General features: G+C 36.4%; 1 protein-coding gene and 2 pseudogenes across 1 annotated transcript; all 3 read right to left on the bottom strand.

Annotated features, from left to right (window-relative positions):
• Positions 1-3,394: 3,394 nt before the first annotated feature.
• Positions 3,395-4,592, bottom strand: LOC132182959 (uncharacterized; annotated as a pseudogene).
• Positions 4,593-6,937: 2,345 nt separating this feature from the next.
• On the bottom strand, positions 6,938-9,529 carry LOC132182136 (receptor-like protein kinase FERONIA). The gene has a single exon (XM_059595334.1). The coding sequence runs from the start codon at positions 9,521-9,523 to the stop codon at positions 6,938-6,940; it is 2,586 nt and encodes an 861-aa protein (XP_059451317.1). The 5' UTR covers positions 9,524-9,529.
• Positions 9,530-13,433: 3,904 nt separating this feature from the next.
• Positions 13,434-15,186, bottom strand: part of LOC132182137 (uncharacterized) — a 5,688-nt pseudogene continuing 3,935 nt past the window's right edge.

The raw sequence follows: 15,186 nt of genomic DNA on the forward strand, positions 1-15,186 counted from the left end.
TAACCACAACTTTAATGACAACCATGCAATTTTTTGTTATATACTTTGATAGTAAAGCTTTCTTATATCTGGTTTATTTAATACAAGTGAAAATATTAGAGTAAAGCTATAAAATCATATTTTTATCTTACAATAACCAAACAGTCCCAGTATATCAATCATTAGAGAGTCATAGTAAAATAAAAAATTGTTAGGACTGTTACATCAATATCATGAAATAAAAATATATAGCATTATTCTTGAAATTAGTAGAGGTTTAAGATGGATCATAAATTTGGAATGCATGCATTGCTTATTTGAATTAGAGTATGTACATAATTCAGTTTACGTGATCCGTACAAAAACAATATGGACAAGAAGGATTCACGTGGCAATATATATAAATATATATAATGTCTTTTTGTTTTTAAAGGTTCACACGGTGAAACATGAGAGTCAAAAGTATTCCATAGGGATAGAAGCCTTTGAACCGTGTAAAGATTAACGTGAAACAATGAACATATATAGCCAGGCTTTGTGAAAAAGGAATCGAGGGGGTGGAGGAGGAAGCACTTACTTGAGTGGGTGGAGGAGTTGAGCACCATTGGGCGATGAACTTTGCCAAGGAGCTTGGTGACTTATAGTGCTATAATTAGAATGATTAAAGTTATTACTCCCCACTAATTAAGTGATGAAGACGCTATGTATGATGACAAACTCATCGAAACTTTGAATGTGAGATGACCGACTAATTTTCTCTCTTTAAAAAAAAATAAAAAATTAAAATTAAGCCTTCTGTAATTTCTCAATGTTAGTTCACTTGAAACTGGTGTTAGTTATTAATTATAACAATCATGTAATATGATGAATCCTTGATTGGTGATTTATATATGCCTTTAGATGCCATGGATAACACAAAATGATATAATTTCTATGATGCATCTTACCTCCTTTAAGTTATTTTATGGTTAACTAGAGTATGCAAAATCTATTTGTATTTGTGTTTTGTTACTTTATGTGGCTTAAAAAACTTGTGAATGTTAGGGCACAAACTATGTATATATTTTCGTCATTATTTTTCCAGGATGTTTTCTTCATAATACTGGAGATTTTTAGTTGGTCTTCTCTGAGGAACTATTATAGGAATTAGGAACCTGCAGATATGTTACCCATGACATTTTCTTTTTCATCTCTGAGAAACCTTATATAAATGGAGAAGTGTGTAGCTTCAATGGTGAAAAACAAACTTCTTTTTCAGCCCCCCCCCCCTCTGTGTCTGAAATAAGTAAATTCCTCAAAATGAAAATGCATGTTGTAATTCATGGTTTCAGACTCTCTCTCTCTCTCTTGAAAGTGTAAGTGTACACACACACACACAACTTCGATGTATATATTTACATGTGTATTATTCCCTGTCTAAGATTTTTTTTTTTCTTGTTCAGAGCGCCTGTGTGCAAAAGATGACTTGATGTGATGTACTGCTGGTCCACAACCTTGCTTCTTCCTGACATGAGAGGTAGCGATTTTTGGTCCAAAACTGGGCTGGGATTCATCATTTTGTTGACAGTGACTGTTTGGATAGGCACTATAATGCTTGTTGTGCTATAGAGTTCCAGAAACAGAATAGCTGATATTGAAGCTTTTGTGGCTATTTTGATTAAGGAGCCAACATTGTGGTTACCGGAACAGGATTACTTGCTAATTTTTGGAAAGGATTGTTAGACTCTTATAAGATTTTTCCAGCTAGATATTTTCTTTCTCCATACGAGGCTCTGACAACTAGCAAGTGTATTCTTTGGCACAGTAAATGCAAATAATTTTGATTTTTTGGAGACGGAGTTATTTTCTGGTACATTTTTTTCCCATTTGGATCTCATTTTCTTTTATCCTTCAGTCCTCTCGGTAATTTGATATAGCAGTAGTAGATATGCCAGATAATTGGAACCTCTCTAAGGCAGGGATCTTTGGACTCACCCTACACCTTACAGAGTAAACTCCAATCTCATGCACTGCACTTTCGAAAGTTTTCGTACACGGAACTGGTTAAATCCTTGGCTTTTCACGAGGGGGTGTGACCCCAAGAGATTGTTTATACCCATGAGGTGTTAAACCTTGAACCTTGAAAGGAGCAAATCTTAAGACCAAGGCTTCCACTACTTGGGCCAACCCCTTGTGAAGGCCTTGGTCTTAAGATATGCCAGATAATTACTTAGAATCTTCTTTTGGAATCTTGTCCGATCACAAGGGTAGATCAAGTTGTTGCAATCATCACCGTCACACACACACACACACACACACACACATATATATATATATATATATATATGTGTATATATATATATATATATAAAAGCACTTGTACAGAATGACCAACCAGCAAAAACAGAAAATAGAGGTCACAAATTCTTCTTAATCTTAACAAAAAATTACTCAATTTCTGGCAAATTTGATATTTCAGCACATCTTGAAAAAAGAAATGTAATGTAATCAGTATCTTCGTAGTACATGTTGGAACATGAAAGAGATCCCACAAGCTATAAGCATCTGTTGACACACCCTCAACGCAAAATTAGGTCTTCATCTTTATCGTCGTCATCATCACTATTATCATTCCTGCTGAGCACTCAGCAGATTCCTTAAGTGATGCAGCGGGAAATAACTCCCCAACCTTGTCTTCTTTGTCGGTTGGTGTTTTCTCCGAACTTTTAGTTTACTTTTGTTCATCCGGTGCAACAGAAGAAAACGGGCAAAAAGGAACAATGAAGTACAAAAAGCACTATTATTGGATTAGTTTCACTCTGTCAAGACATGATAAATGATCTAAATCCATAAAATGTTCACCAACTGTGCACATCAAAACATGCTCAACTTGGAAAAAACTAGAAATACCCATTAATAGAACAATAACCGGGAAGGATTACAAAACTTGAGATACCGGTAGAAACTGAATAAAATGTACAGAAAAGAGATGTATGTTGTATAAGGGCAAACGCCTTATCAACTTGGGATTCATAATGCAATTTGCACAATAAAATTCAAAACCTGCAGGTAGTTGAGCTTATAACAGGTAATGTTATTGTCTTGTTGATTCCAAATTCATATGATGTGATGTCCATCACCTGGAAGTGAATCTTGGCGTACCAGGGAAGAGGACGGTTTAACACCAAAACAGTAGAAAATTCCAAAATGAATTTCTCGACGGGTTACAAGCAAGACAAACATATAATTATCATAACAACTGCAAAGAAAATTTTGAAACTAGAAGTTTCATACAGAAAGAGACATTATTCAATTTTAGCTTTGAGTATGGTAGCGATTACAATCTCTTGGAAAACACTAGGGCATATGATCTAAATTAGGAGCTACAACATTGTTAATCATTTCTCAATAAAAGGTTGGTGATATAAGGACTTCATGAATAACTAAAAGGTAGATTCTTCATTAATATGGGATAAAGTATCTGTTCTTACCCTATATATCAGACAAGAAATTAATAACAAACAGCTGATGGGAAAATAAAGTCTTTATACTCATAAGCAAACAAAAATGTGAAAAAGGCTGAAAAGCATTGCTTTAAAGGACTTATTGCACGTAGCAGAGACCTTCGATCCCTTTCTCGAGCATTCTTAACTGCCTAGAACAAAATTACACAAACCCATCAATTAGCTTCCAAAATGCAAAAATCCAAGCCTTCTTTTCAGAAACGCATACAAATTGTAACATAGAGAAAAGAAACTAACCTCCTCAAGCAACTTTTGCTCAGCCTCTACTTCCGAAGAATCTCTACAATAAAAAACCAAAAGCACCCAAAAAAAAAGAAAAAAAGAAAAGAAAGAAATTCATACATAACTCAAAGAAATAACTTGTCAAACAAAAACCTTCCGACTATACGATCCACACGGGAACAACACTTTGCGCATACACCCTGCTCCTTCGCACAACCTACGTCCAAATCAACCCAATGCCAAAATCAACCAAAACCCAATAGCCAACAGAGGAAAAAAGGTACACAATTTGTTTGTTTCACAGAAAATACTTTCTCAAATATGCCTTTCGACCCAAAATTCTTTGCTGTTTAGTGGGACAACGGTTTCAATGACACCAAACAGAACCACAAAGAATTCAAAGAGCGAAACCAAGTACCGGCACAGAGATTATTGTATGCCTGACGAACGGCGAGTTTCGAACATCCCTGACTGTAATTCAATCCAACAACAAAATCAACAAGTGCCCATTGAAATTGAATCGGTCCTAGAAAAAATCGAGAAACAGAAAACAACCAAAATTAAAAAGAAAAAAAAAAAACCATTTGGCAGGCTCGGTAAGGCGCTTGTACTTTCCGTAACGGCGTTTCCAGTCGATCTGTTCTTTACAACGGGGGCACACCCCCGTAATCTCGGAATACGGCCTAGTGTCCCCCAACTTCCTGTTACAATTATTTATCATCAGCTACTACTGATTTTGAAAAGCACTTTTTGAATAAGTAAAAACCCGTTTCTGCTTTCTAGAGAAAGGCGAGTGTTTTGTAATACCGTTTCGTTGATCTTGACGCCGGCATTGGGTTTCCAAGCAAAACTGTTTTGGTGCTTGGGCGGGTCCTGCCTGTCGCTCATCTTTTGCTTGGCTGGGTTGCTGAGGAGGTTTTGTTTTGGGTTTTAAGTTGGAAGATGACCTAAACGACATGTGACAGAGTGTAACTAAAACGACAAATCGTTTTGGATGCTTTAAACTCGATCTATATGCGTTTGAACTCGAAGTCACCTAGAGAGGGGTTGTGAGAAATTTCAATTGTTAAGATTGTTATTTTTTATTGCAATTTTAGCAAACTAGATTGATAATGAAAATAACGAGACTCAACTTTTATTTCAACTTTACTTTTGATTTTGAGATTTTTTTTAGAGAAAAATTTTTATCATTAGAAATTACAACTATTCTACAATTCTGATGTATTAGTCCTAATTAACATTTGGACCTATCCTTGTTAAAAAAAAAAAAAAAAAAAAAGAAGAAGGTTCAGAACTTGTCGTCATTATTATTGTTTTTGCACTTAAAATATGGTAAATATATTGGACACAAATTTCTTCCAAACTGGTTTGGAGGAAATTTCCTTCAACCCACTCCAATAAGTCACAAGTGTCATTCAACATTATTGGATTTCTAAAAAATTAATGTTCGAGTTCCTAAATTAATAGAATGACAATTGACCCTTAAAATATTAAAAAAAAAAACATGTAAGAGATGACATTTGTTACTTATTGGAGTGAGTTGAAGGAAATTTCTGTCCAAATATATTTACTTGGGTTCAGAATTTGTCCTTGTTATTATTGTTTATTTGTTAGGATTTGACGAATGTTCAATATATACCAAATTTTAAAAAAAATCTTATTTTTTTAACACTTTGGATCACTTCATTAAATACAAGTATTATGGTGAAAGTGAAGTTAGTAAAAACTCATTGGATGTGATGAAAGGTAACAAAAAAACTTAGAAGTTCTTGAAGTATGCCAAAAAAAAAAATTTAATCCCTATAACTAAAACATCGATGACTTAATATATTTCAATAGCGTGAAATGTTATAGCCAAAAAAATTGTAACACACATCCTATTTAAGTAAATGTTACACTAACAAAATCTGTTAATTAAATTAGTGGACTGAATTTGACTATAAATCTGTAATGACTAAATTATTTTTTTTGGCATACCTAAAAAATTCTGAGTTCATTTTGATTAACAACGAGTTAATTGATTGTAAATCAGGTAAACTGTATGGACCAATTTTGTATTTTTTCCATTTTTAATGTTGTAGATATAAATTAGCTACAATTGCCATGTGCCCCTTAAATTGATTCTCACATGTTATAAAAAACAAAATTCGCCGCACAGGTCCCTGCTTGGGGGAGGGAGGAAGCCTTTCCACCCCCCCCTCCTCCTCGCCTGTGCGGTTTTTCCTTTTGTTCCGTTTTTTTTTTTTTTTTTTTTTTTTTTTTTGGTGCCCCATAGCACAACGGCTGTCGTGACTCCGCCTTGCCATATCAACCGTGCTGCCAATCTCCACCACATCTCTTCATCGCTGTTTTTTTGCGCCGCCAGTAGCCCCCTCCACTCCTTGCTCTGATGGTTGCTGCTGTGTTGTGGGTTTCTTTGTTGTTTTGTTTTTTCCCTGTATTTTTCTTGCTTGTTTTGTTGTATTGGCGTTTGTGCTTAGGACGTGAATAATTTTTTGGCCTTTCAGGTCGAGAATGACTTGTTTTGGCGTCGTGCTTTTGCTCATGCTTGGAGAATGGCTACCTATGTCTTGGATTGAGTCTGCACCGAGCAGATTTGTTCTATAACCCGAAGATTGGGCATAGGTTAATGAATGTAGACGACATAGGATTTTAATGTAAGATTTGTTCGTTTTTTACATCCATGTCATGTAATCTTTTAGCTTCGACTATAAATTTTAGAGCTTTATACTCTATGATTGTAATAGCTTTTATGCTCTTGATTATTCGCCAATGAAATCGGAATGAATTTCTCTTTAAAAAAACAAAAAATTCATATATTAAAGGACATATGACAATTTAGTAGACTAGTTTGTATCTAACTGCTATAAATCAGTTTATAGCTAATTTTTAATCATGCTCTACGGTTACAATAATCCTATCATCATAGTTATAATCTAAAAAAAGAAAGGGAAGATAATGAGTAATGCAAAAAAGAACATCCACGTTTTTCTTGTGCTCTCTAAAAATTGATGCTGACTTTTAAGTTATCATGAATTTGTGATAGTAATTTAATAATAATTTTAAGGGTGAGAAGATAATGTCATCAAATGTTTGAGTTTGAATTATACGGCTAGTCTCAGAATTCAAACTCTTAGAACTTGAATATTTGAAGCAAGAACATTATCCTTAACAATATCACCAATAACAATTATAAAACAGACAACATATTAATTTATTTATTTTGCTAGCAATTACAACATTCTTTCATCACCTTTTTGCAACCATGCGTTAAGAGAACACATAGTCCTTGGCAACAAACAATCAGAATCCTTATTAGCAAAATTTTCTATCATGCTCAAATTGGTGCTTTTCGCACTGCCTTCACTGCTAGCGATAAACATGCCGTAACTGTCATCTTCTACCAACTCTTGAAAGAGGGGTCCCTTCATTTCCCCGTGAAGATTGATATTATTGGTGCTCTCCTGGATTTGTAATGCCAACTCAAGGCCCCACACTACCTCGTTCATAGATGGTCGTTTTGTTCGATCATCCAACAAACAATTCACAGCAATTTCACCAAATTTTTCCAGGCACTCCGGTGTGATCTCACCCTTCAAAAATGGATCGACAATTTGATCAAGCATTTTGTTGCGATAGTAGTCTGGGACCCACTGTGCTAGGCTCACTTGGTTCTTTTTGGCCGTACGAAGCAACGGTGGTCTTGCACACAATACTTCACACAAAACGACACCAAAAGAGTACACATCAGACTTTTCCGTCAACTGTTGAAGTCGATAGTACTCCGGGTCCATATACCCCATGCTACCTTTGACCACTGTGCTTACGTGGGTCTTGAACTCACTAGTTGGTCCGATTTTGGACAGTCCAAAATCTGACACCTTGGGCACCCATTTCTCATCCAAAAGAATATTTGTTGTCTTCACGTCACGGTGAATGATCATGTGCTTCACATCAGTGTGGAGGTATTGCAACCCATGGGCTGCACCGATACAGATCTCAAGCCGTTGCTTCCAGGATAAAGGAGGATTGCCAGTGTCATATAGATGATCACGTAGGTTCCCATGGGACATGTAATCGTATACAAGTATCATCTCGCTGTCATCATTACAATAGCCAATCAAAGACACGAGATGGCGGTGTCGTAGCTGGGAGAGCATCGCAATCTCGGTGTGGAACTCGTGAGCGCCTTGCTGTGACCTGGATTTCAGCCGTTTGATTGCAACTGGGGTGGTTGCATCATCAACGTGGCCTTTATAAACGTTGCCAAACCCTCCAACCCCTATGATTAAAACTTTATCGAAATCGTTTGTGGCTGCTTTGATTTCAGTAAATGAAAACTTACGACATAATTCAGAAGGTAGAGAAGAGCCCTGCGTCTTAGTTGACTTGGCTCTTTTACTGAGCCGGAAAGCCATTAAACCAATAATAGAGAGTAGAACAATGACAAAAATTGCACCACCAATTATTGCAATTGTTGTTTTCCGATTATTTTTTGACTTCGTTGATGGGCCACCCGGGGTTTCAATTAAAGATGTAACCCCTTCCACTTCCGGGTTGAGCCCAGCAAGACTACCGTCCGACCGGCTCAACTTAAGTATTTCCACACCGTTCAAGATGGCATCGTCGAATACGGGGCGCGGTAACAAATCCGAGTTGGGGTGTAGCGCGAGCCACAAATCTTGTTTGGCCTTGTTTCCACTTGGGACCAACACAACATACTCTCTGTAGACAGGAATTCCGTTACCGCCGCTCCAATTAATCACATCCGCATCTGCCACTGCCGTCTGATTATTGATGAATATGTAAAAAACCCGTTGGTTCCTTTCCACTACCTCTATCTGAGTTTCGCAGAAATGAAGCCTAAAAAGATAGTTAAACCCGCCATCAACTGTAAAGATCCACGTGAGGTTGGACTTCAAGTTAAGCGTAGATTTCGGACCCATTGTACGAGAAGTTTTATACACAATGTCCGGCGCAGTATAGGCCGGTGTGTCCATCGTATACTTTATGGTAACATTAGGCAGGGAAGGCGCCAGCCCAATCGCGCCAAAGATATACTCCGGGTCCTGTCGCCAAGTCCGGAACATACCAGTATCCTGTACGCCCGAGATATCGTTGCCCCCCACGTTTAGTCTATACATGGTCTCAAGAGCAGTGGTGTTGTCGAAATAGAAGGGTCTGTAGTTATCTACCATGGTGATCATTACATCATCCCTATTGTGCATATAGAGATTATTTGGCATAGACACAATCTCTATACCATTAATGAAGGCGTAAGAGCTCGGAGATGGAATAAAGGTTATGTTGAGAAACTGAGTGTGCAACACAGGGATTATGAATTCTTTGATTAAGTAGGATACGGGAGGCTTTATCGAAGAGACGGCTAGGAAGGCACTGAAGTTGCTTAAGAGGGTGAAGTTATTGGCGGTGACCAAGGAGAATGACTTGGATTTATCGAGTCCGGAGTAAGTGGCCGGAAAGAAGTAGAGGCGGACGAACTTCAGGCCAAGCGAGACGGGGAAGGAGTAGGTGAACTTGTTGCGAAAGATGCGTGCAGTCATGTAAGGAACTTGGGCAACAGAAGGGTTATCTTGGGAGGGGGTAGATGCATTAATTGATGTGGTTTGTATATTTGGGGGTGAGAATTTTGAGTTGAAATCGCCGTCCCAGTTACGGCCATCGAGCGAGGTTGATTTGGAGGAGGAGCCACAATTGAGGAGAAAATAGTCGGTGGCAGCGTAGGGTGGCGGGGTTTCGGTGACGGCCTGGGTGAGGAGAAGATGGAGGAAGGAGAGGTAGAGGGCAAGCGAGTGCATGGTGTGGAAGACCAATTCTCCTACGGCTGCTATACCATATATATATGCAGCTTAATTATCTGATGGAAAACACTGAGCAATTGCGTGAAAGTTAGGTCTTTGGATTTATGCGGATTGTTCAACATACACGCTTTTGAATATAAGTTATGTTTGGATTTTTGTAAAGCATTAATGCAACGAATCGATTGTCCTCGACGATCACTTGCTTGGTATTTTCCTCCACTGGTGTGTAGGAGGATAATGGTTACTTATTTCCACAAATGTGAAGGTGGGAAATAAGTGGGACATACATCTACAAATCACAATCAGGGAACAAATTAATCTTTTCATGCCTAAAAGCCCAAATTCAAGAATTTAATTATTCGATCGTAAAACAATACATTTTCACCGCCATTTCTTGAATCTTTAAATCTTTTAGGTATGATAATTGGCATCCCGGCTGCCTTTAGCTTTTAGAAGACCGGTAAGATCGAGGTTTATCTTCGACTATGACCTAAGGGAAAAGCCGAAAAGAGCTAATTATGTCGTTGCTCTCTTGAGAAACGCCAATATATATACCTCATATGTCATGCTTAAACCCAGGTATCACACAAAATTTACTCTCTGAAACTTTCTCTACCATGTCAACATGCATGGGACATTCGCGGAAAACTATCCAAAACTTGAATATTAACTTTAAACTATTTCTCGAAAATCAAACAGAAAATAGTTTCTTTCTTTTTAGAAAATGTTCACGTATTCAATTCTTTAAATTGATTTGTTTTTTCTTTTACTATTAAGTAATAAAATTATATGTCTAAACCTTTATATCTAGATTTCTCTTTTTGATTAATGTATTCATAGATATATGATTTTTTTCCTTTTTTTTTTTGGTGATCAGTGATACTAATATCTTTTTTTGAACGCGTGAGAAGTGTGCGAAAAAGACTCTGTATAAGTCTTTTGGCAGAACACTGAAAAGATGTCGTTCCTGGCTAGCAAGCATGACTAATAGAAATGGACCTCCGGCCTTTTTTTCTTTCCTTTTCCTTTTCCCTTTCCTTTTTCTTTTTCCAAATGTCCTAGTCTGGTTGTCGTTTTGGAAGAAAAGTCTTACAAGTGAACAAGTGATGTCTTTGATTGCATATTTATCTTCAAATTAATTTGTCATCAAAGATTAATTGGCTAGGGACCATGCCTCATGAAATAGAGGTTATTAGTTTGAATTCTTCCTCCCCTCTTGTGAAAAAAAAAAAGAAAAAAAAAAAATCTTCAAATTATTCCCCGAAAACGATTGCTGAACTTGTAAGAGATACTTTAGACTTGCTCAGCAGCCTTGTATTTGGTGTTATTATTCCTTTGTCGACCCTGGCTGGCTGGCTCCACGCTCCTCACCAAATTGGAGAGGCCAATGGAGTCATTTAAAATTTGACACAAAAAAAAAAAAAAAAAACTGTTAATTGGGTGATGATAAACTATATATGTTAAATGAGATAAGTATAATTTACCATTAAAGAATAGTACTCTATCTCTAAATTACCCTCTGGACTTGCGTCCATAAATAGCTAATTATCTAGATTCTGATTTCCTAAATCTTAATTAATACTATTATTATTAGCTTTTTTTTTTAAACAAAAAAAAAATTATAAGCAATACTATATTGATAAAAGTTATATACGTACAAAATACCTGTGTCTCCTTTTGTGCGTGTAATATTATCCTAAAAAAGATAACAGAGATGATGAAAAATGCTAGCTAGAGTTATTAACTCTTTTACTAACTTCTTGCTTTAGTATTGACCAATTACTCGGACTTAGAATAGGGGCCACCGGACCAACCTTTCTAATATTCAATACAGGAAAAGCAACCTGGGGTACTATGTGATTAAACTTGAATGTTTTTGGTAAGTTTTTTTGAACCTTGTTATCATATTCAAATTCATGGGTACAGCGAGACGCCATTCAAAGTTCTTGACTCGTTACTTATTAAAAAAAAAAAAAAAACAAAAGAAGAAAAAAGGGTCCTTGACCCGTTAACCACGACTTTAATGACAACCACGCAATTTTTTGTTATATACTTTGATAGTATAGCTTTCTAATATCTGGTTTATTTAATACAAGTGAAAATATTAGAGTAAAGCTATAAAATTATATTTTTATCTTACAATACTGACCAAATAGTCCCAATATATTAATCATTAGAGAGTCATGGTAAAATAAAAAATTGATGGGACTGTCACATCAATATCATGAAATAAAAATATATAGCATTATTCTTGAATTAATAGAGGTTTAAGATGGATCATAAATTTTGAATGCACGCATTGCTTATTTGAATTAGAGTACGTACATAATTCAGTTTACGTGATCCGTACAAAAACAATATGGACAAGAAGGATTCATGTGGCAATATAATGAATCCTTGATTGGTGATTTATATACGCCTTTAGATGCCATGGATAACACTAAATGGTATAATTTCTATGATGCATCTTACCTCCTTTAAATTATTTTATGGTTAACTAGAGTATGCAAAATCTATTTGTATTTGTGTTTTGTTACTTTATGTGGCTTAAAAAAACTTGTGAATGTTAGGGCACAACAAACTATGTATATATTTTCATCATTATTTTTCCAGGATGTTTTCTTCATAATACTGGAGATTTTTAGTTGGTCTTCTCTGAGGAACTATTATAGGAATTAGGAACCTACAGATATGTTACCCATGACATTTTCTTTTTCACTCTGAGAAACCTTATATAAATGGAGAAGTGTGTAGCTTCAATGGTGAAAAACAAACTTCTTTTTCAGCCCCCCCCCCCCCCGGGTTGTAATTCATTGTTTCAGACTCTCTCTTGAAAGTGTAAGTGTACACACACACACAACTTCGATGTATATATTTACATGTGTTTTATCCCTGTCTCAGAGTTTTTTTTCTTGTTCAGAGCGCCTGTATGCAAAAGATGACTTGATGTGATGTACTTCTGGTCCACAACCTTGCTTCTTCCTGACATGAGAGGTAGAGGTTTTTGGTCCAAAACTGGGCTGGGATTCATCATTTTGTTGACAGTGATTGTTTGGATAGGCACTATAATGCTTGTTGTGCTATAGAGTTCCAGAAACAGAATAGCTGATATTGAAGCTTTTGTGGCTATTTTGATTAAGGAGCCAACATTGTGGTTACCGGAACAGGATTACTTGCTAATTTTTGGAAAGGATTGTTAGACTCTTATAAGATTTTTCCAGCTAGATATTTTCTTTCTCCATACGAGGCTCTGTCAACTAGCAAGTGTATTCTTTGGCACAGTAAATGCAAATAATTTTGATTTTTTTGAGATACAGTTATTTTCCGGTGCATTTTTTTCCCATTTGGATCTCATTTTCTTTTATCCTTCGGTCCTCTCAGTAATTTGAGATAGCAGTAGCAGATATGCCAAATAATTAAAACCTCTCCAACGTAGGGCCCCACGGACTCACCCTACACCTTATAGAGTAAACCCCGGTCCCGTGCACCGCGCCCTCAGAAGTTTCCTTACACAAAGCTGGTCAAATCACTGGCTTTTCACGAGGGGGTGTGGCCCCAAGAGATTGTTTGTACCCATGAGGTGTTAAATCTTGGACCTTGAAGGAAGCAAATCTTAAGACCAAGCCTTCCACCACTTGGGCCAACCCCTTGTGGAGGTCTTGGTCTTAAGCTATGCCAGATAATTACTTAGGATCTTCTTTTGAAATCTTGTCCAATCACAAGGGTAGATCAAGTTGTTGCAATCATCTGTGTCACACACACACACACACAAAAGCATTTGGACAGGATGACCAACCAGCAAAAACAGAAAATAGAGGTCACAAATTATTCTTAATCTTTTTTTTTTTCTTCTTAATCTTAACAAAAAATTACTCAATTTTTGACAAATTTGATACTTCAGCACATCTTTAAAAAAGAAATGTAATGTAATCAGTATCTTCGCAGTACATGTTGGAACATGGAAGAGATCCCACAAGCTATAAGCATCTGTTGACACACCCTCAACTCAAAATTAGGTCCTCATCTTTATTGTCGTCATCATCACCATTATCATTCCTGCTTTGCTCAGCATATTCCTCAAGTGATGCAATGGGAAATAACTCCCCAACCTTGTCTTCTTTGTCGGTTGGTATTTTCTCTGAACTTTTAGATTTATCTTTGTTCATCTGGTGCAACAGAAGAAAACGGGCAAAAAGGAACAATGAAGTATAAAAAGCACTATTATTGGATTAGTTTCACTCTGTCAAGACATGATAAATGATCTAAATCCATAAAATGTTCACCAACTGTGCACATCAAAACATGCTCAAGGTAAAAACTAGAAATACCCACTAATAGAACAATAACCGGGAAAGATTACACAACCTGAGATGCCGGTAGAAATTTGCACATAAAATGCAAAATAAAAGATTACACAAACTGAATAAAATGCACATAAAATGCAATTTGCAAAATAAAATTCAGAACTTGCAAATGCGATGTCCATCTCTTGGGAGTGAATCTTGGCGTACCAGGGAAGAGGACGGTTTAACACCAAAACGGTTGAAAATTCCAAAATTAATTTCTCGACGGGTTACAAGCAAGACAAGCATATAATTATCATAACAACTGCAAAGAAAATTTTGAATCTAGAAGTTTCATACAGAAAGAGACATTATTCAATTTTAGCTTTGAGTATGGTAGCAATTACAATCTCTTGGAAAACAATAGGGCATATGATCTAAATTAGGAGCTACAACATTGTTAATCATTTCTCAATAAAAGGTTGGAGATATAAGGACTTCATGAATAACTAAAAGGTAGATTCTTCATTAATATGGGATAAAGTTTCTGTTCTTACCCAGACAAGAAATTAATAACAAACAACTGATGGGAAAATAAAATCTTTATACTCCTAAGCAAATACAAATACGAAAAGGGATGAAAAGCATTGCTTTAAAGAACTTACTGCACGTAGCAGAGACCTTCGGTCTCTCTCTCGAGCATTCTTAACTGCCTAGAACAAAATCACACAAACCCATCAATTAGCTTCCAAAATGCAAAAAATCGAGCCTTCTTTTAAAAAATGCATACAAATTATAACAAAGAGAAAAGCAACTAACGTCCTCAAGCAACTTTTGCTCAGCCTCTACTTCTGAAGAATCTCTACAATAAAAAACCAAAAGCACTCAATAAAAAGGAAAAAAATTCATACATAACTCAAAGAAATAACTTGTCAAACAAAAACCTTTCGACTATACGATCCACACGGGAACAACACTTTGCTCATACACCCTGCGCCTTAGCACAACCTACGTCCAAATCAACCCAATGCCAAAATCAACCAAAACCCAACAGCCAAAAGAAGAAAAAAGGTACACAATTTGTTTGTTTCACAGAAAATACTTTCTCAAATATGCCTTCGCACAAAATTCTTTGCTGTTTCGTGGGACAACGGTTTCAATGACACCAAACAGAACCACAAAGAATTCAAAGAGCGAAACCAAGTACCGGTACAGAGATTATGGTACGCCTGAAGAACGGCGCGTGTTGAACATCGCTGACTGTAATTCAATCCAACAACAAAATCAACGAGTGCACATTGAAATTGAATCGGTCCTTAAAAAAAATTGAGAAACAGAAAACGACAAAAATTAAAAAGGAAAATAAAAAAAAAACCA

Source organism: Corylus avellana, chromosome ca5 (genome assembly GCF_901000735.1).
Source record: "Corylus avellana chromosome ca5, CavTom2PMs-1.0".
Taxonomy (NCBI): domain Eukaryota; kingdom Viridiplantae; phylum Streptophyta; class Magnoliopsida; order Fagales; family Betulaceae; genus Corylus; species Corylus avellana.

Bases quoted from the DNA above. Each gene is read 5' to 3' on its own strand.
- LOC132182136 (XM_059595334.1), bottom strand. From the start codon at position 9,523: ATGCACTCGCTTGCCCTCTACCTCTCCTTCCTCCATCTTCTCCTCACC.